Source organism: Athene cunicularia, assembly GCF_003259725.1.
Source record: "Athene cunicularia isolate RWA chromosome 1 unlocalized genomic scaffold, athCun1 chr1_part1, whole genome shotgun sequence".
In the NCBI taxonomy this organism is placed as follows: domain Eukaryota; kingdom Metazoa; phylum Chordata; class Aves; order Strigiformes; family Strigidae; genus Athene; species Athene cunicularia.
The window spans coordinates 56,114,376-56,136,179 of record NW_020799091.1 but is presented as its reverse complement, the minus strand read 5'-3'; the positions used below and the strand labels follow the sequence as shown (position 1 = coordinate 56,136,179).

Genomic DNA, 21,804 nt, shown 5'->3' with positions numbered 1-21,804 from the left:
TTTAAATTATGTTTCCCGTTCCTGTAGAATCTAGATTCTTCTGAACCATAGCCCTGCCCTTGAGCATATAGACATCCACAAACTTGATGAGGATGCACTCCATCTCTTCTTTCAAGTCACTGATGAAGTAGTATTGAGTAGGATAGGCCCTGGGAAACTCATCTTCTAGCTGGTCTCTAAGTAGAGTACAAACCAACCTTTGAGCCCAATGATCCACCTAGTTATTTTGCACAATTAGGTATCTATTCACCTAGACTGTAATGTCCCAGTTTGGATAAAATGACCATGTGGACATCTGCTGTTCTTCCTTTATCTACAGATCTAGTGAGTTCATTGTAGAGGACAGGTTAGTCAAGCATGGTGTACCTTGGGTAAATCTATCCTGGCTATTCCTGATCACCCTCTTCTCCTTCAGTTGCTGAAAAATGGCTTCCAAGAGGACTTACTCCGTGACTTTTCCGAGACCTGTAGTTCCCTGAATTATTCTTGTCGTTTTTTGAAGATGTGTGCAATGTACCTGCAGTCATTGCAAGGTCCCAATTATGGAACACCCCTGACCACCATGGTTTAACAAAGGTGATAGTGAGTGGTCTTCCAATGATATCAGCTAATTGTCTCAGCATCTCACCTGGTGCTGTGGATTTGCATGACAAGGTGTCTCAGGAGATCCCTGAACTGATCCTCATCCATTGCTGATAATTCTCTTTCTTGAAGCTAGTCTCTAGACTCTTAAGTCCTGGGAGCCATGGCCTGGGAGTAAAGGCTAAGGTAACAAAGGTGTGGAGTACCTCAGCCTTACACAAGTCCGCTGTCTCTAAATCACAGTCCCCATTCAGCAAATATCCTGTGTTTTCCTTATTCAGTCTTTTAATGCTAATGTAGTGGTAGAAGCTGTTGTTCCTGTTGATGTCCTCTATCCGTTTCAGCTGTAGCTGAGCACTGGCTTGCTTGGCACCATCCCTGCAAACTTGATCAATGCTTCTATATTCCACTCTTGTAGCTTGTTCTTGCTTCCACCTCATGTGCATCTTCTTTTTTGAACTGGAGATCAATCATGAATACCCTCTTTAGCCCAGCTGGTCTCCTGGTCTGTCTAGCCTTCTGCCAAACAAACAATACATTAGCTATTGCATTTGTGGCTGTGACATTATTAATTAATTCCGAGCATTGAACTATAGCAGATATCAGTAAGCAGAGGTGAGGAAGGTGCTTTTACAAGTAACCCTGCCTAACATTTATAATTTTGCAGATTAAGTTGTTTTTTTTTTCCTGAAATATTTATTCAGTAGAGTCTAGCTTAGTAAAGTTGAGTATAACTCCTTAATGCTTTCATGAAGGTGGTAGAACAAGATTTGGGACTAAGAGCTGGACAACTGCATAGAACTTGTTTCTGTCTTTGGCTTTTTCAACCCTCGGGAGTGTCTTGAATAACACTTCATATATATTTCCATAGAAAAGGGACTATGAGTTATTGGTTTAGGGATCCTAAGAAGAGGAAAACTACAGAAAATAGTGGTTTTGATTACACAATAAAGAAAAGTGTAAAATGCTGCTCCCTGGTGAACTAGGTGTTTGTCCAGGAAAGAAGACTCATCAGAAGTGTTTCTGGCTCTGTTTTGCTGTCTCAAGCAAAAGAGATCTTGGGTGATGTGGTTGGCTTTAAGTGAGTTACGAGAAGGCTTTTAGAACATCTGTGCTGTCTTATCTGTTTCTTTCTGACTTAATGGATTCCCTCACTGGGAGAGTTCTTTGAGAAATGAAAGTGCTTTGAGATTAGGATCTGGTTTTTGGTTACTTTATTGAACAACAACAACAATGAATATGAAAAACTCTTGAATGCCTCAGCTGAGATTTTAAACATATATACATTCTAATAAATAAGATTCAAGCTAAAGTTTATCTTAAGCTGTCACATATTCAATACACAAATGAAATGGATTATTTTACTACACAAAAATTACTTCTAAAGGAGAGCGATTCCAATTTGCTGTGTCAGGTGCTCGGGTTTTGTGTATGTGTGCAAGTGCCTATATAATATTTATATATCATCTGGAGTTTAGTATAGATTTATAGTTACTGCTAGAAGTACTGTATGAAATAAAATTGCATTGGTTTAAGCACAAATATTCAAATAAAAAGTTTTAATATTTCAATTCTATTGCAATTAACACTGAATATATACATATTTCCAGAACACATAGTATTGTTTAATTATAGCAGAAAAATTGCCTACTGTGTTACAATACAGGTTAAATTTCCATAAATTCATTTAAGTAATCTTATTTAAATATAATTGTGTCCTTTTGTGTTGTGATAATACAGGAAAAAAATTGCTTAGTTTGGATACATCCAATTTGTTGCAAATAGTCTCTTCATTACACTTTTAGTAAACACTGCAAATTTTTGGGACTGTTTTCTTAGAGAATATCAATTAACTAAGATCACAGTGTTAGCAGGCTTTCTAGTCTGTATTCATAATAGATACACATGTAAGATAATGAAGAAGGAATTTAAAACTGCAGTACAAAAATCTAAAATTTCTTAATCCCTGTTTTGCTCGCATTCCTTCAGATTTACTAACCTGGGACTGCACCACAGACTAAAAATTAAATTATTCTTCTGCTATACAACTAAATACCTGAAAGATAGAATATGCATAAGCTTTGTGCACTGCGTGTGTTTTCAGTGTCTGAATATAGATTTAAAATTTTAATTTGGAGCTATAAGATGCTGGTCCAGGTTTAATAGGAACGCTTTTGAATATTGGGCAATATATATTTTTATTTTTTTTTAAATAATGGATTTAGGTTTCTCCAGCTTCTGTTGATTGAATATACATTATCATTGTCTGTTTAATAAATGCATCATTATGTGGTGAATTGATCTAGGGATATATGAATAACTATCATTATCTATTATATATGAATTTGTCAATAATTTTGGAAACATTTTAGTTCAGCCTTAAGTTAATTGATAAGTTGATTTAAATAATACGATTTCTTACATAGAACTTGTACTTTACTTCCAGACCTTCACCTGGACTATTCACTAACTGATGAGTTCTGTAAAAACCACTTCTTAGTGGGACTGCTTCTAAGGGAGGTGGGCAATGCATTACAAGAGTTCAGAGATGTGCGGCAGATTGCCATTAGTGTGCTCAAGAATTTGATGATAAAACATTCTTTTGATGATAGATATGCTTCCAGGGTAAGTATATTGTTATGCTAGTAATACATAATAATAAAGGTTAAGCATGCAGACATACAGAAAGTTTTCTCTTTCACAAAAACTCTTAATTTGCTGCATTGCTATTTCTGTGATGAAAATCTGTATGAAAATTGTATCAAAATCAATCTGCAAATCCCAGAATTTTACCAAATGAAAGCACAAAGCACCTTTTAATGTAGTTACATGTGTTTATTACATGTTAGCACACACATGTAATCTAACTGCTGTTCTTAAAGTAATCATGAACATTTTAAAAGCACTTATTTTCATTAAACATTAGCTCTCGATATTTGGCAGCTGTCTTTCCATCATCTATTATTTGTAAAATGAGTATAAGAAAGCTGTAAGTCATGGTAGTTAAATTTTGAGTGATTTTTAATTTTCCTGTCTTTCACATCAGCTGTGCTTTGAAGAAGCCATAAAATTTTAATGGAATATATCATTAATTTATCAAGCGAACATAATATTAATTTACATGGTTAATCTTAGCTAAAATTAGATTAATTTAGGGGGTTTCCTGCATTATATTGAAGCAGTAAATAAAGTTTACTGAACTTCTGTAGATTAGAATGAAATACATTGATGATCACTGATTTTGCCATTTATCAGCTTAATGTGGGCTCTGGCTTGGCAAATACTTATTAAATACTCTTTTTCTTTTTGTAATTTAGGAGTGAATAGCTTAAAAATTGGTGATTAAAATTGAACCTGTAATTTGTTAATGAACTGTTAAACTCTATTTAGATTCATCAAGGGAGAATAGCCACTATGTATTTGCCACTCTTTGGACTGCTCATAGAAAATGTTCAGCGAATCGATGTTAAAGATGTGTGTCCATTTCCTGTTAACCCTTCTAGCAATGTGAGTGACCATTTTCATTTGGTATTCTGGACCATTTTTATCGGTGACGTGTTTATGAAACACTGCATACTTCTGGCAAACAGTTTTGTAAGCTTCAGAATTCTTGAGTTTGTTCTTGTTTTTTTTCTGAGATTAAAAGCTTAGTTAACCTTTGTGGTTTTGGTTGCAGTTTCTCTTGTCCAGCTAAATTATGTCTAACATGATAATTAGCTAGATTGGTCCTACATGCAGGTTACAGTGCCCATATTGATCTCTACTTGAACCTTTCAAGATTTTTGGAGAATGTTAGGCCACACAGATTGCCACAGCATCATTCTAATGCCATGTGATTATGCTGCCCTGTAACATCTTGCTTTTTCTATCTCTCTGGTGCATGTGCCTGTATTTCAATGCAAACTGAGACCACGCAACATTGCACCCCCTAGAAGAGCAGCCAAAGAAGCCGAAGGAACTTTGAAATAAAAAATAACAGTTGTTTTGCTGTCTTGTGTTTGTATTTATTACCCAGTTTTGATACAGTTTCTGTGAGAGGAGTTTTCATTAAATTGTCTTGTTTTTATTTTAAAAATTACACTTCTCTTTAGTCTGCCTGCCAGTTTGTATAAACAGTTTGCCTCTATTTTTGTAGATCCTGGCATTAGAGGCACTGGTACATACTTCATTTTTATGCAAGAGGATACTCCCCCAACATCTAACACATAAAGAATTAGTTATGTTCACTAAAATCCCAACAGATTGAGTAGCTGCTATTGCTGTTCAGCAGAAAAGATTGTATACTAGTGGTAGATTTTATTTTTTTTTAAATCTTATGTTTCAATTCAGTCCAACACTGAAATAAATGGACTACTAAAACAAAAGGTTAGTTTTTCTAGAAATTAGAGAAGACTTTTTAACCTTAAAGGAATGTGCATTTAGAACAGCTGTAGTGTAGGAAGGCTACAGGAGAATGAATTCAAGTGGAATTTGTGAAGGTATATATCGATTTATTATAGTTGCATATAATTATTGACTCTAAGATTTAATTATTATTTATTTTTATTTTTGTATTTGTCTTGCTGTGTTGCATTTGGTATTAAGAAAGAAATTCACTACCCTTCCAACAAGGCAAATGTTTGGGTCTTTGAAATAAAAGTAATTTACGTCTTTTGGAAATATTTGGTTTATAGTGTTTAAAATTCAATGGAATATTAATTTCTTCAAAGTTTCCTGAGGTATCTTAAGTTTTGGGCTATCCCAAGTTTGTGCAAATATCTAAGCATCTCATCCCATACTTTTGAGCATTATTTAATAGAAATTAAAAGTTAAGAAGGAAATATGTAACTCGTACTGCTCTAGAAGATAAAATATGTCATATTCACTAAATCCATCACTTTGGAAAACAATAATCACATTTTCCTCTCTTTTCCAAACAGAGCGCAAAGGATGATGCACTTAATTTGCCAACTGCAAGTCAGCTAGTAACACCACAAAAATCAGGAAACACACTGGATAACAACCTTCCTAAAGATCTATTCGGTGTTATCTCTGGCATTGGTAAGCAGTTAAAATAAAATAATTTAAAAGGGAACCAGTTTCCTTTTTCATTTATTACCAAAAATAAATTGTTCTGTGTCCAACTTTGCTTTCTGCATATATTCTTGAATGTTACTGCTACTTTCATTAACAGAACCCTAATGCAATCAGCTGTCCAGCATGGGTCAGAATTCAGAGTCTTTACATGAAGTCTTTGTTTTGGGATCTTTTTGTATTTTCTTTTCTAATTGAAACTAAAGCTCTTTCCTGGAGAGAGCTGCCTTCTCCCCCCACCAAAGGTGATACTTCTTGCCTTGCTGCAGAGAAATAGGAGACAAGACTAGTCTGATGGATTATGGCATTCTTGCCATAAGTGACTGATTTTGTACATGATGTTAGAGACCACCTCCAAGTGGAGTACTGCTTGTGCACACTCATGGCCATCCTTCTCTCTGTCTTGATGTGTGTCTGTTTGTTGTCGTCTGCTGTAATTAGTTGTATCACTTGCTAGTCAGTTAAAAAAAAACAAACAAACGAGGAAGGGGAGTTTTTAAATATACATGCTTCTTCATGTAAGTGTGTATGGCTATGTATGTTTTTCATGTGTGTATGTAGTTGTACACGAGTCTGTATGTACATACAAAATTTCTGAAACTCTAAAATAAATTTGTCCTTGTTAAAAGTAACTGAATTGAACTAATTATGTGTCATCTTAAAAAATATATACATATATGGTGATTTTAGAAGTCTGACTAAACTGTGGAGTGACCTTTTTCAGTATATGTATTTGAGATTTTTATATTGTTTTGTTTTTTTATAGCTTCCCCATATACTACATCAACCCCAAACATTAATAGCGTGAGGAACGCTGACTCGAGAGGCTCTCTTATAAGTACAGACTCTGGAAACAGTCTCCCAGAAAGACACAGTGACAAGAGCAATTCTCTTGACAAGGTAAAAAAACCTAAATCAAAATGAATTATAGTGTATTCCTAAAATTTAATCTTAGTTCTCATAGGAGTTAACTTATTTAATCTTCATTGGGAATGGGCTTTCTAGAATAACTGTAGAGCAGTATTTTACGTAAGTTTTTCTTTTGCAAAACAGTTACATGTGAACTTTTTGTGTTGTATTTATTAAGCTGTTTTGGAGAAAATACAAACAGATTTTCAATGTAGAGATAGAAACAGTTGTTTCCTTTGCTAGAGAAAGGCACTAGGTGAAGTGTATTGAGTTTTGCTTGAGAGAACTGAATTCTAATTAGGAGTGCTTCTTTGAGATTTTGTGGAGACCTTCACTTCATCCTGTTCTATATGGAATATACATAGCATTTTTAAAAAGTTGAAAAAACAGTTACTATGTTTTCTGTGGGTTATTTCTTTTACATTAGTATGACTTTTCTGAATCATCTCACTTTAAAGCCATTACAAATTAGGAGCTCTGAGCTGTGAGTTATTTAGTCATGTCTTTCTAGAGCTTGTCTTGGTACTGATCACATTTCATTTTATTAAATCTTGTTGTGCAAGTCACAACATGTTAACTTTTTCCCCTTGACTCTGACATGCCTTCGTGTAGCAGAGAGAGAAGCTTCTCAGAAGGCACTCTGCTCATGCTATGCGCCCTAATGGAGGAGAAGAAGAAAATTCTCACCCTGCAAAGAAAAACCGTGTTACTATGGATTTTTCACTTCTGACAATTCCAGCTTTTCCAGAGAAAATTTTGCATGCTGCTTTCTCTCTTCAGTTACAAGAAGTATTTGGGTTTTGTGCTTGCTATAGTTAAGCTTCTGGGTGAAGTGTGTGATCAGTTTTGCCACTTCTTTGCAACAGTTAAATTTCAAGCCAAATGTGTGCAATGTAACCATGTAAAATGCCTTTAAATGCCAAACCTGGAATGATTCATGTATATGATTTAATTTAAGCATAAAAATCCAATCAGTTTAAATATCAGCAGAATTTGAGTCTTAGGGTCTTTAATATAAACAGAGCTTAAAATCTTCTTTGACATTGGCCAAGTAAATAAATACCCTGTGCGTACACTGTTGCTAAATGGCAATGCTGTCATCTATTCCTTAATTGCCATGTTGTTAATTACTAATATGTAGTTCTTTTACCAAGTAAAAGGGTTTTCAAAGGAGTCAACATCCTTTGAAAATTCTACTCTGGTCTGCCAATTTAGGTAATACAGGATTTATGTTTTGCATGCTGCTGATATTTTCCCCAAATAATATTTTATCCTGGCTTCTTACTCAGTGCTTTCCAAACTTTCTAGTAGATCAGTTGTTCAGTGCACATTATCTTTGAGATTTTGCTCATTGCTTGATATCATTACTGAAGAGATGTGTTTTTGTTCTAATCTTCTTTCAGAATAACCTGTAGAACTATACTTGTGGAATCAGAACTGGCTGGAAGTATATAATTTTCTATTTTAATATGTACATACTTCATAGGTTGTTAACATGATCTTAAATTAAGCCTGTTAATTTAGGCCTAAAAAAAGTTAAGCCTAGTTACAGTCCTAGTTTTATCCATGTACATGTTCAACTATTTTAGAAGGACATCTGGTGCTCTACACAGTATCTGAAAGTCTAGGAAACTCAAATTCTGTTTCTGTTCTGCCACCCATTGTCTGCTCTATTTCAGTATCCTTAAAGCTGTATAGTAGCACCGCTTTGTTCACCAGAGATATTTCAAAGATAAACAGTTTGTGAGGTCTTTAGAGTCTGCAATGATCAGACTTATATGTGTTCATTTCCTCTTAAATTACAGTAACTTTTGGCTAGTATTAATCATAGTTTCACATTCATTTTCACTGTGCATCCATTCAATGGCTAGTATGTGACAGATTTACACAGATTGCTTTAGGACAGCAATTCTTTCCTCTCACATGGAATGCATTAAAGGGTTCAGCAGTCAATTCATGTATATGCTGTGAAATATTCCTTCATGGATTAGCATATCTCCTGCTCTCAGTGACGACAGTTCCTGCCTGGAAGGGTTGTTCTACCCTTGAGGTATTGGCACTTCTCTCTTTGTCTGTGAAACTAAGTTTCTCCCTGAAATCTATGTTTTTATTTTAATTTTTTTTTTTCTAATTTTGATATGAAGGATTTCTTACAACAATTGTCCTTGAAATAGTCATGGAGCCAAGATGATCCAACTTTCTTGTAGAAACCAAAGAGCTTCACAGATCAGTTGTACTAGACTGTTGACTGTTGAACAGACCTATTAAGTGTCTGGTTCATTTTCCATTTGCATAAATGACCTCATATTGGAAGTGAGAATTAGGCACTAAATATGGCATAATTTATCCTTTAAACAAACATTTATGTAGTGTATCTGTAAAAGCCTCAGACTGAGGATTTTGTAACACTTGATTATGTTGAAATTATTCTTTTAGGAATAAGTCTTTGCCTAAAGTTCAGTTTATACATTCTCACAGTTTTATTTTTTCCTTTTTTAGTGGTGCACATTTTTAGAGATCCTTTATGACTTTTTACTCTTTTTGGACAGACTTCAGTATTGCGTGTTGCTGATTAACTTCCCACAAGTGTAGAAATTGTATAAACAACTGAAGCAGGGAGGAAGATTATTTTTTAAATTTTTTTTTTCTCCTCTTTGAGGCAAAAGCAAGTTATCAGTAGTTAATCTTTCAGAATGCATACTATTGCTATTCATGTATGTTTTCCTTGAGGTTCTTACATCTATAAATGGAAATAATTTTGTAGGGGCAGATCTATCTACAGTTTGGCATAGTCTCTTCTAAAACAAAGGAACATATATGTATCACTTAACACTAGCGTTTATTTTTAAAATATTTCATCTAAGTAGAAGGGGCATGCCTGATTTCTACAGTGTGGGTGTGTATGTATTATTGATTAATAATCACTGTTAGGTAACTTTTCCTCTTACTCCTCCCTCTGGGGAAAAAAATCATACAAAGAAATAAAAATAAACAAAATTTAAAGAGACTTAATTTAGTATACTTTCTTGTATGTAGCATGTGTGTTTTAGTGATCTGTCTATACATGAAACATTTTTGTCTCTGTTCTAGGATCCTTTTTCTGTTGCAGGAATTAATAAGGCAATTTAAAACAGTTTATTATCAGTTTAAGAACTGTTCAGGCAAAGTTTGTCTGTTTTATTTCCAGAACCAACAGAGCAGCACTTTAGGAAGTTCTGTAGTTCGATATGACAAACTTGACCAAGCAGAGATCAAAAGTCTGCTCATGTGTTTCCTTCATATTTTAAGAAGTATGTCAGAAGGTAGGTAGTTCCATCTGTTTTTCATAAATTTGAAATCCTTTGTTGGATTTATGCTTCTGATTTTAAAACCTTTTCAAAATCAGCAGAATATTTTAGGTGTAGGTACCACATTGTGCTGTGATTTAAAAATATAGGTGATCAATCAAATTAAACTCTGACTGGAACCTTGTAAGCATGAAATACTCATTATTCCATCAAAGTGTGAGGCTAGCTAAAGGATTTGGTAAGAAAACAAATATTTGTGTGTGATTGTACAGTCTGTTTTGGAAAATGAAGGTGAAGAATACTTCACTGATCAGTAGAAAAGTCTCAGTCTAGTCAATTCCTCTGTTCTGCAGAACTTCCTGTATGACAGGGAACCAAATAATTTGATCGCTGTGCAAATTTTCATTTCTGGAATGGGGATATTAGTGCTCCTTCATTCTCCTGGGATGTTTGTGAGATAATCCACTGAATTTTTGGAAGAGTCATATTATCCTGGAGAAGCTTGCAGAGGTATAGAAATATTCCATGAATGGCAAATCTTAATTTTTTTACTAGGATCATACAACTCAGAATCATCCCTATCCTTGATCAATATCTTAAGAGGGCAAGTCCCTTTTGGTAAAAACATTGATTTTTTTCAGCTTCTGATTAACATATCAAAAGTAGTTAATTCTGTGCCTATTTTGATGTTAATTTCTAAATATCAATTTCTGTAGTCCTTGAACTCTAACTTATTACACCACTTAAGAGTGAAAATTGAAAGTATTCAATATCCAGTCTCACCATTAGGTTTTCATGTAATTACATCAGTATTATTTTATGTATTTTAATTAAAAAGAATAATGACTCAAAAATATCTTTTTCAGTATTTTACACTTCAAAATATGTAAATATTAGTCAGAATTTCTAGGAAATTCAAGTTAAAAATTACATAAGCACAGTGTGGATTTTTTGGTCTTAATTCTTCTGGAAAAAAACAAGTATCAAATAAACTCTGTCACACATTTTTGGAATAATTTTGAATTTGCTAGCTAATTTTGAACATTTTTGGCAAAAGAGAGAAGGTCTTGGCTACATAACTACAAGCCTTATAAAAAATATATAGCCATATTTGAAATCTGTGCAAATACAGAAAATCTGAAACCTGTGATGAAAAACTATCCATAATATAGCATTGTAAATTAAAAAAAGAAGAAATCAAAAATTGAATTTTAAAAATGTTGAGACCATTCTATAAAGAAGGAGGTTGTAGGACTAACAGTCCAAAGTATTCTGGTCTTACATTTTTAGAACACTGTAGTCACTACTCACTACACAACTATTGCTATTTAAAATACGAAATTTTATGGGAGTGTTGTGGATTAATTATCTAATTAATTAAAAATTGTGGATTAATTATGTAATTAATTAAAATGTAATTAAAAACAAGTTGTAGAAACTCCTTTGTAGAATTGATATGTGCATGTGGATAAACAGCTTCAAGGAAAACTTGAAATAGTAATAGTTATCTGTACCTCGCAAGCTATCTTTAGATTCTGTTAATCCTCATTATCTGAAAACTAAGAACTGGTATTAATTCTTCCACTTAATAATTTTGTGTGTTTGCTGCCTTTGTCATCTTTTTAATATTTTTCATTTCCCTAGATGCATTGTTTACATATTGGAACAAGGCTACAAAATCTGAACTCATGGATTTTTTCACAATTACAGAGTAAGTTTTTTGTCAAGCTTCTCATAAAATCATATGTTTTGCTATGTTGTTAAAAACATGAGTGTGGATATAAGTGTATAGGGTTGTTTTCATTTATTTGTTTGAAAAAATAATGCCATCTTGGTATGTTTAGAAAGTCCTTAATGTGCACAATTACATGTCTGTCCAATTTCATGATAGTTTCTGGAATTAAGCTATACAGAAGTGAATTCAGGAAGTTCCTAAATAGTGAGTACTGCTCAGAATATTGCTATGCTCATGGAATTGGAACCAGCTGTCTTGTTACCCAACTGCATTAAAATACATGCTGTAATGTGAACTGCTGAAATTATATGATTACATTTCAAAATTGATCAAATTGCGTAACTTCAGAAACAAAAGGATACGGACTGTCCTCCTAGCATTCCTCTTGTGCCTTCTGCCATTCTGTAAGGAAAAAGATACAGGATGTGTCCAGTATTTGTTATTGATGGCTACACTCCATTCTTATGCACACTTAGTGTGTTCATGAGAATTGACTGATACAGTAATAAAAAGTGAAGAAGGTGCTGTTTGCTTGAAATGGCACGCTGTAGAAGCCTTTCCTGTTTGCCTTGCTTGTATCACTGGACTGCTTTCCTTTGTTTCTGTAGTAGAGGCTCAGTCAATGTAATATCAGTTGTTAGATGTGTTATATAATGTACTACTCAAGGTCTATTTTAGGAATATATTATAGGTAGTATTTTTAACTCATCATTTGAGTACATCTGGCATGATAGTGAATGTGCCAGAGACAGAACTGAACAAGTAAATGCGCCTACTTAGTTGACTCTCTGAAGTGTAAATTGTACAGAATCAGTGGTGAACTGTCTTTTGCCATTAGATACTTCTTTTTTTTAAAGGCTGGATAGGATTGGTTTGTGATCAGATCAGTAATCTCAAATTTCTGCTTATTAAAGATTTCCATCACAATAGGAATATATGGAATACAGAATAAAATTTCTATCTTGTTAGTGTAGTAGATGATTTCACAGTTCCTTAAACTAGAGTAGGAACAAGGTTCATAAAAATCTACCTCTTCCAATTCTAGGAGTATTTTACCAATGCAAATAACATCTGTGTTGATGATGATTTTTATTAATACAGGTCATTTGCTATTAATACTTATTTGCCCAAAACAACAATCATCTGTGATTGATTTCAGAAGAATCATGTTTACCTTTTCTTGACTTGGGAACTGGGAAGGGGATTTTAAGGGTGGAAGAAATAAAGAAGTTTAATGACGAGAGTTTACGTTAAGCAAAAATAATAGTTGAATAATTCCAATGTACATAAATCTAGAAGAGATTGGTTTAAGTGTTGATTGATTTATGTGTTCTCTACAGAGTATGCTTACATCAGTTCCAGTACATGGGAAAGCGATACATAGCCAGGTACTGTGTGGAATTTAAATTTTGCTGTCTTGTTCACTAAGAATAATAGTGTGTACAATATGCCTTGAATCTCTATTACAAATAAATTGCATGACTAGAAGTGTTATTGTGAAATGATACATAACAGTTTGAAGTAGCTGGTTACTATATTAACAAATATATATATCCTGTCTGGAAGTCTGGTATCTGTTTAAGAATGATGTCTGTGTTGTGTTTATTATTAATTACTTTTAAATCCATCCCTTAAATGCTATCTTTTACAGCGTTTTTTTCCTTGAAATAGTGTCTTTGAGGAAGAAATTTTATTATTTATTTTGTTTATTCACTTGGCCATAAAATCATGTCTGTTGAAATATTTTAGAAATTTTATATATAGTGTTTTTACTGAAAGGTGAGTATTCCAGCACTGCTGCTTTTCAGTTTGAAGTCCAAAGTACCTTTAGACACCTGTACATTCCCACTGAAGGCTATTTAGGGGAGTCAGAAACATGTTCTAATTCATTTTAATATCTTTGCGTTGTTGCGGTTTTTAATGCAAAGTAGTTTTTTTAATGGAGTAAAATGCAACAACTTGTTTAGGCCTTACATGGTGGTTGACATGGTAATACTATTATAATTAAACTTGTGGGGTTGAAATACTAGCCTTCTTGAACTCAGTGAAAAATTTGTTGCTGACTTTGAATGTTAAAGCATTCTAACAAAAATGCTAGCTTTTTTGTTTTTAGTTTAGATTTTATCTCTTTCTTCAAACAACAAACTCGACTACCTTCTTGGAGATTTTTCAGGACAAAAAAAAATCCCATCTCTGTTTAGATACCCTAAAAAAATCAAAGACCAAAATGAATCTGTTTTTCTTGAGGTTTTGATTGTAACCTTTGTGTTCAAATGTACTTCAAACTCTCGATTTATGGGAGCTGTCATTTTCAAGTTTTTTGTAAAAATCCTTCAAACTAAATTGTTTGAGTAGTTTGTAGAGAAGACTACCACACTTTCTTTTGTTTACTGATTGCCTAGTCTGTATACTGCATGTTAATGCTAAAAATGTTAAACCATAGAAATCATCTGGTGTTCTGCAGAGATAATGAATTTTTTCAGTAAATGGAGATTTCTAGTCTTTCACATTGTCATTACACTGAAGTATATCACAATCAATGCACGTACTCTTAAAATACACAGATGCAAAATGAAAGGGAACAGGGTATTCTGTAATTCAAGCACTGGTTTTCATTTTTCATCAGCTCTGGTGGTGGTACACAATAGGAAGTTAGCCTGTACTGATTGCTAACACAGATCACTTTTCTGTTTTCTTCACTTCATTGCTGCAAGTTTAACAAAGTATATGGCTCTTCTCCCTTCCTGCTTGGGTAAGATGTAAATGATGCCTCAATTAATTCCTGCTCTCCTGTTGCATGTATGCTTTCTAATTATAACTGTGTGTCCTAACTTTTTTCTAAAATTTTTACAATCAAAATAGAGGATTTGGTTTTTGATTCTGAATATTTCCAGAATATTTATGTTCTTAAAAGCTCTGAAGTAAATTTGGCACTTCAAGAGCAGCTGCTTGTGTGCTTTTGCTTTCATGCTTGAGGTTTTAAGAAAGAGTTTGCTGCAATGCTTTAAGCTACCTATTTTTGTTTTATAAATAAAACAGTAAATAGGTTGCATTTTAATTCTTTCTATAAAACTTCTTGTGCTTAACTAACACTTCCTGTCTTGCTGCAGTTTGACATGTCTAACTTTTGCTTCTATCCCATTTCACTCATCTTGCAGGAACCAGGAGGGGTTGGGATCCATAGTTCATGATCGAAAATCTCAGACATTGCCTGTTTCCCGTAACAGAACAGGAATGATGCATGCCAGATTGCAGCAGCTGAGCAGCCTGGATAACTCTCTCACTTTTAACCACAGTAAGTCTCATGACATCATAACATTCATCATCCTCACCCAGTGCCACAACACCAGAGAGAGATTTCAGAACCACACCAGTGCATTTCAATGACTTTTACTGTTCTAGGTCAAATGAATAGCTGGAATCAGTTGATGATCTGTTCCCTGCTTTATGATAGAACAATCAGTGCTGGCTGATGCCATAACATGGAGCATGGTTAACTACAGCATATTTTAAGATTCTATTTTAATTTTTTTTTAATTATACGTGCTTCAACTTTGTGCTGCCCATAGTTACAAAATTTACTTATTTTTTCTATTTGCTTTATTAAACTTCAGGGTTTTTTTCCCCACTTCGTCTTAAAAATTATTAGTCTAAAAGTGAAAATATTCCCTCAGACCGTATCTCCATGTTTTGACATCCCCTAAGGAGAAATAAGTTTCTTACTACGGAGATTGTGAAGCCCATGATTTGGTTTGTCTGGAAGTGAAAAGCGTCCAATAATGAAGTGATTTTTCTGTTTTCAGTGTGAGAAAGATATCAAGTATTCTTGGAATTTCTGTAGACAATGGTAAGATTTAATCAGGTTGAAGTCAGCTTGTATAAGACCGCTGTATTGAAAACTAAATCTGCTTGTGGCCTATCTTTTTAAACATGCTGCTCTTAAATTGCAAAATATACTTTACGTGAAGTATTCTGAAGCACCATTTTTCGATTTTCAGCTTCAAAAAACAATGAAACTGGTTGACTAATCCAGTAAAATTCAACACTGGTACTGAAAAGAACTGTGTGCAGTTATTTGTGTTAACTGTATGTTCACTGTGTTCATCCTTTTATTTCCCAAAGCATATCTAACTGTCCTTTAAAATCTTTTAGCTCGTTATCTGTAATATAAAGCAACAGTTGGCCTAATTGCACAAGACTTACCACGTAGTCTAGTGGAAAATTGGAATAAAAAAGTCCCACCAAACCTCTGTTTATAAATGCATTCTCATGCCTGTTTAGATATAGAAATGCAATTCTTTCATTTTAAAAATGTCAGAAAACTGTACAGATGTGCAAATTATTCTTTTCTTGTAATCAGTCTGCTACTTCTGTATCATAAAAGTTTCTAGATGTTTTTTGATACACAAAAGAAGGAGCATTTACACTATGTAACTACACATTCAGTGAGGTGAAATACTTTGTAGATAAAGACAGATTTATTAAAAAGAATCTGTGGGAAATAAATGACATGGACGTTTCTGGGCCTTGTGCAAACTTTAATGATTTTTAGGAAATTGTGAGCTGAAAGATTTTAATAAATGCATGCTTATGTAAAAAGAAACTTTCTGTTCTTTTTCCATCTGAAGGAAATTATGAAGGAAGGTGTCTCATCCAGATAGCTTTGAGTAAAGTGATAATAGTTTGGCATTTTTAATGTTGGACATTTAATGAATATCAGGATATAACACCTTGTATTGACCAAGGTTTTACAAAGTGAAAGAATGTTGCTGTAAAAACCAATTCAAATGTGAAATTGATTTTTATATCTTTGGTCTTGTTGTTTTATAACTTTTAGCTTTGTTCAGTTGTCAGTCTTCCTGTATGTTGTATCCAAAGTAGTTTTAAGACCTTGAAAAAATTTTCTGTATATCCTATATGGGATACATACGGAAAGGATGTATCTGGTGGAAATAGTTGCTTTACTTGTTTCTAAAATCATGATTCTTCATTATGATAGTTGTCTGTAAATTATAAACTTGATTTCTCCTTTTCTAATCATTTAAGCAAGGAATAGAACTGAAGTAACAGTGTAAATGATATTTCACATCTTTGAGAAATTTCAGTATAGTTTTGCACTTAAATATGGAAGAAATTAGGCCCTTTGTTCAAATTTCTAAAGCATCTCAATACAAACTACAGGAATGTAGATTTTATATGTGTATTGTTGGGGCTGAAGGAGAGGAGGACAACCAGTAGAATAGTGGCATGCAAATGTACTGAAATACAAGAGATATACCCTAATCTGTAATAGCAGAATATGATCATTGTCAGTCTCATAGTCATTAGAGATTAACCCATTTGCAGTCGTCTTAGATGGTTTTAAATCCAGTTACTCTGCAGCGGTGTGGATGTATGGGTGCATGTTCATGTGCATGTCCAGGCAGATGTCCCTGTTATACCTGGTAATTGTAGTTCTGTAGTTTCTTTGTAAGCTACATGTGAAAAATAGAATCCAGTATGTTAGTTATATGTGAAGAATACAATGTTAGCTTCTCTAAAATAATAGCAAATTGAAACAAGGATAGTTTTTAGCATATATATGGAAAAAGCACTACCACATCAGTCTTTTAACCCAGCCGGATTGCATGTTTCTTTAAGCTTACATCCTGCCCCAAACTTCTTTCTCTAGTAGAAATGAGAAGTAATCAGTCTGTGACTGATTGTTAGTTCTAAATTATTTATGTAAAAAACAAAATTTGAACCATTTGGAATCCTGTTATTGACTACAGTTTTTACTTAGTATTTATAATAAATCTTGCACCTTCTTATCTGGAAGCACAAGCCAATTATTTATTTCAAGAATATTTTCCCCTGTCCTCAATGCAGTTCTCAAAATAGTCATTATCTCTTGGTATCTTCAACATTACTGAAAGCACAGACTAACTTAAGGATTTCTGGTCATCCAAAGATGATTGCTATGAAAAAGGATTTTTCTTTGAATTTATTAAGGAAAAGAATACTTTTTAAAAAAGAAAAATATTTGGCAAACAACTGTTTTGTTAAAACTTGCTTCTAAATGCCAGTTGTTCCTTTCCATCATTATAGAGGTAAAGGATATAGTTGGATTGAAACCACAAAGAAAATACATGGGAGGAGAGAGAGGTGGAAGCAGAGAGAATGTAAAAGATGATAGGAAAGAGGTGTATACTTCCTAATAGAACAAATGTATAAATCAAAAAAAAAATCCTGGTGGTTATTGGTATGTGTTGCGTAGTTCAGCCAGGGAAGTAAGAATGTGCAGAAAGAAGTGCAGGTGTCATTATAAAAGAGTATGTAATTTCTTTCATTCTTTTCTTGGTCTCAGCAAGTTTGTCATGCTTGTCCACTGGTTTAGTGATGCTAAGTTGACTGTAAATCTAACATATATGTGTCCCAAACCAAATTTTTGTAAAGCAACCTGGGCACATTTGTCAATGTAGTTCTTGACGATCAATATTAGGTAACAAAACCAACATACTATAACCAGTGCTGAAGCAGCATATTAAAAAAAAAAAAAAAGAGTATGGCTCTAGAAGCAATAAAATATTTTTATTAAATATGGAGTTACTTCATGGTATTGTTACAGAACAGAATTAATTACTTAGGTCTTCAGCTGCATATAAGTACATGATAGTATTCTTTCAACACTTAATATTTTGTATTTTTATAATGGTTGACTTATCATTGACTTTGAGATCATTATAACATCACTAAATTACCAATACATATTTTCAGTTGTAACTCCATCCTACTGTAGCACTTATTTTAACAATAAATATGTGTATATATACATACACACACATATATGAAATATCAGACATATGTTTTAACTACTGTTTGATGCTTCTATTGTTGACATTTGTACTTAATGTATCTTATCATCTGTGCAAATGGTGTTAGAATAATTATATGCACATATTTGAAAAATGCTTAAATGTATATGAATTATTTTTCTGTATTGAATACTAACTTCTGTCAAGCTTCTTACTTGTTAATCTTTTCCTAGTTCAGCAAGTCTTTTGGAAATAAGAAACATTTAAATAAGTATATCCAGCACTTACACTTCATTTGGAATTTCTATAGGCTATGGCCATTCAGATGCAGATGTTCTTCACCAGTCTTTACTTGAAGCAAATATTGCCACTGAAGTTTGCCTTACAATTCTGGATACTCTATCATTATTCACAATGGCTTTTAAGGTTTGTTCTTGACTTGGTGTTAACATCTCTCATAATTACCTATCAGAAAAGAAAATTTTAAACTATTTAAAAAATTATATTTATATCTTATAGTTTGGTAATATAGCAATGTATTTTTAGCATTTCTAGCATTGTATTTAATTATTGTATCATGTAAAAGCTGATATCCTCTCGGAGAAAAATGCTTTGGCTTCAGTTACACATTGTACACAGACTCTTTACTGATCAGCAGTGATCTGTGGGAAAAGCTCCTTCCTCACCCTAACTTTGTAAAAATATTTCTAAAAACTTCAGTGTCTGCCTAATATTAGTGGTAAAACTTTCTTTTAAAGGCCATGTAGGGTGAAAGATCTGTTGTATGACAAAACCACAATTCATAATTGGACACTATCAAACTTTTATATTGAACTTGTGATTCTTTTTATATTAAATCACTAATTAACAGTAATTTATGTGGGTTCCTTTTCTTTAACTTTATTTCAGTTTTTCCACTAATGAGACTTAGTTTTAGTTGTATCAGTTACTGTAGCTCTCCTATGGAATCTTTTTATAGTGTGCCCCCTTGCATACCCCTCCTGTCTGTTTTTTTTGAGCTTTTCCAAACACTAAGGTGAGGCTATAAAAAGGAGAGATGATATCTCTAGCTTTTTTCTTCCCTAATGAGAGCAGTGTATCCAGATCCTTGCTTGAAGATTCAAATTAAGTGTCTTATCTTTAATCTGGTTATGAAAACATGAGCTAATTCATAATGAGATTCCTTTTATTAGTAATTTAATTAGAGTTTAGAACCAGTTCTGTCCACAGGCTTCATGGTGGAATTGAAAACAAAGATACCTAGTTTTAAAGATTTAAAGAAGAATGAACACTAATCTTTTAGTTACCAGCTGCCTATCACGCTTGGAATGACAGTCCTTCAAGGTTATCTGTATGTAGTATGTTGAGAAAGTAGGTGAGAGTATACCAGAATACAAGATCCAGAAAAAAAACAGGTAGGAGAGTCAGGAGCTTCTATTCAGTCAGCTGCACTGAAATACATAAAATCATAGAATTCCTGGATGGTCTGAGCTGGAAGGGACCTTGAAAGATAATCTAGTCCAACCCCCCTGCCATGGGCAGGGACATCTTTCACTAGACCAGGTTGCTCAAAGCCCCATCCAACCTGGCCTTGAAAAATACCAATGATGGGGAAGGGGATTCCAGGGAGGGGAATCCACAACTTCCCTGCACAACCTGTTCCCGTGTCTCACCACCCTCACTGTAAAAAAACATTCCTCCTTATGTCCAGTCTGAACCTACCATCTCAGTTTAAAACTGTTGCCCCTTGTCCTGTCACTACAGGTCGTGGTAAAAAGTCTCTCTTCATCTTTTGTGTAAGCACCCTTTATATATTGAAAGACCACTATAATGTCTCCCCAGAGCATTTTCTTCTCGAGGCTGAACAGCCCCAATTCTCTCAGTCTTTCTTCATAGGAGAGGTGCTCCAGCCCTCTGGCCATTTTCATAGCTCTCCTGTGGACCTGTGCTAACATGTCCATGTCTGTCTTATGCTGGAGGCCACAGATCTGGACACAGTATACCATGTGGGGTCTCATGAGGGCAGAAAAGAGGAGAATCACTTCCCTTGACCTGGTGGTCATGCTGCTTATTAGGCGGTTCAGAATACCATTGGCTTTCTGGTCTGCAAGCACATGTTGCTGGCTCATGTCTGATTTTTCATCCACCGGTAACCTCAAGTCCTTCTCCCCAGGGCTGGTCTCAATCCGTTCATCCCTCAGTCTGTATTGATACTGGAGATTTCCAATCCATATGCAGGACCTTGCACTTGGCCTTGATGAACTTCATGAGGTTCACACAGGCTCACTTGTCAAGCCTGTCAAGATGTCTCTGGTTGGCATGCTACAGGGAAGCCTCTAGCAAATCAGCTGCACCAGTCAGCTTGGTATTGTCTATAAACTTGCTGAGGGTGCACTCGATCCCACTGTCTTATGTCATTGATGAATATATTAAATAGTACTGGTCCCAGTACAGACCCTTGAGGGACACCACTCATTACTGATTGCCACTTGGACGTTGAGCCATTGGATGCAGCCATCCAGCCAGTTCCTTATCCTTCTAACAGTCCATCCATCAAACACATATGTTTCTAATTCAGTGGCAAGAATGTTGTGGGGAACCATATTGAAGGCCTTACAGAAGCTCAGGTAGACGACATCTATAACTCTTGCCCTGTCCACTGATGCAGTCACTCCATCATAGAAGGCCACTAGATTAGTAATACCAATCTGCTTCTTTTGGGAATAATTAGTATATTATATAGAAGGCCAGACAGCTTTTTCTCCTCAAGATTGTCTTTCACTAGTGGGGATCCAGATCTCTGTTATCTATTACAGCAGGGAAATCACAAGTTATGTCTGCTTTTTGGTAGAATTTAACTCATCCTGTGTGAATTCCTACTAATTCTAGGTGGTTTTAGTGAACTACCTACCGCTAATGTTGAGACATCTGAAGAAAGGACAGTAGATCAAATTTCCTCATGAGGATAGGGGTTTGTAAGACAATGTTTCCTTATTTTGCTATAAATCTGGAAGTAGTAAGCCTTACCATCTTTTAGAATTGAATTAGGTGTTTGGGTTCATCTACAGAGATCTGTATATTCCTTCAAGAGATAAAACTTTTTTCTATGACCAAATAGGCTTACTGATACATATGCAACCATTTATGTTAAGCTTCCTCTAAAATGACCTGCCTGTGGCTTCACTGCATGGCATTTGGAGTTATTTGGTCTCCTGCAAGCATTTGTATCTATGCATCCACAAAGCTTGAAATCACACTGAGTTCTTCTGGTCTGCAAGTCACATTATCAGAATGGCTTTTAATGGAGAAATGTCTCCTTCAATTTTCTAACATTATGAAATGTTAAACACCTGAAATGCCTAGGGCTGTGCTGAAGAATTTCTTCTGCATCTCTATGAATAGCAAGAGACATCTGCAATTAGAC

At 34.3% G+C, this 21,804-nt stretch overlaps 1 protein-coding gene across 23 annotated transcripts in view; it reads left to right on the top strand.

The window, feature by feature from the left end:
* DOCK9 (dedicator of cytokinesis 9) overlaps nucleotides 1–21,804 on the top strand; it is a 115,046-nt gene that overhangs the window by 70,483 nt on the left and 22,759 nt on the right. For 6 of the 23 annotated variants that reach the window (XM_026853516.1, XM_026852679.1, XM_026852509.1 and 3 more), the window contains exons 31-40: nucleotides 3,029–3,207; nucleotides 3,973–4,089; nucleotides 5,502–5,622; nucleotides 6,422–6,555; nucleotides 7,177–7,353; nucleotides 9,752–9,866; nucleotides 11,496–11,562; nucleotides 12,927–12,974; nucleotides 14,745–14,881; nucleotides 18,691–18,806. In XM_026853516.1, the coding sequence (XP_026709317.1) occupies nucleotides 3,029–3,207; nucleotides 3,973–4,089; nucleotides 5,502–5,622; nucleotides 6,422–6,555; nucleotides 7,177–7,353; nucleotides 9,752–9,866; nucleotides 11,496–11,562; nucleotides 12,927–12,974; nucleotides 14,745–14,881; nucleotides 18,691–18,806 (1,211 nt within the window). Of the gene's footprint in view, nucleotides 1–3,028; nucleotides 3,208–3,972; nucleotides 4,090–5,501; nucleotides 5,623–6,421; nucleotides 6,556–7,176; nucleotides 7,354–9,751; nucleotides 9,867–11,495; nucleotides 11,563–12,926; nucleotides 12,975–14,212; nucleotides 14,338–14,744; nucleotides 14,882–15,389; nucleotides 15,434–18,690; nucleotides 18,807–21,804 lie in introns of those variants that run through there. The other 17 variants (XM_026853691.1, XM_026854020.1, XM_026853940.1 and 14 more) reach the window with 9 other exon arrangements.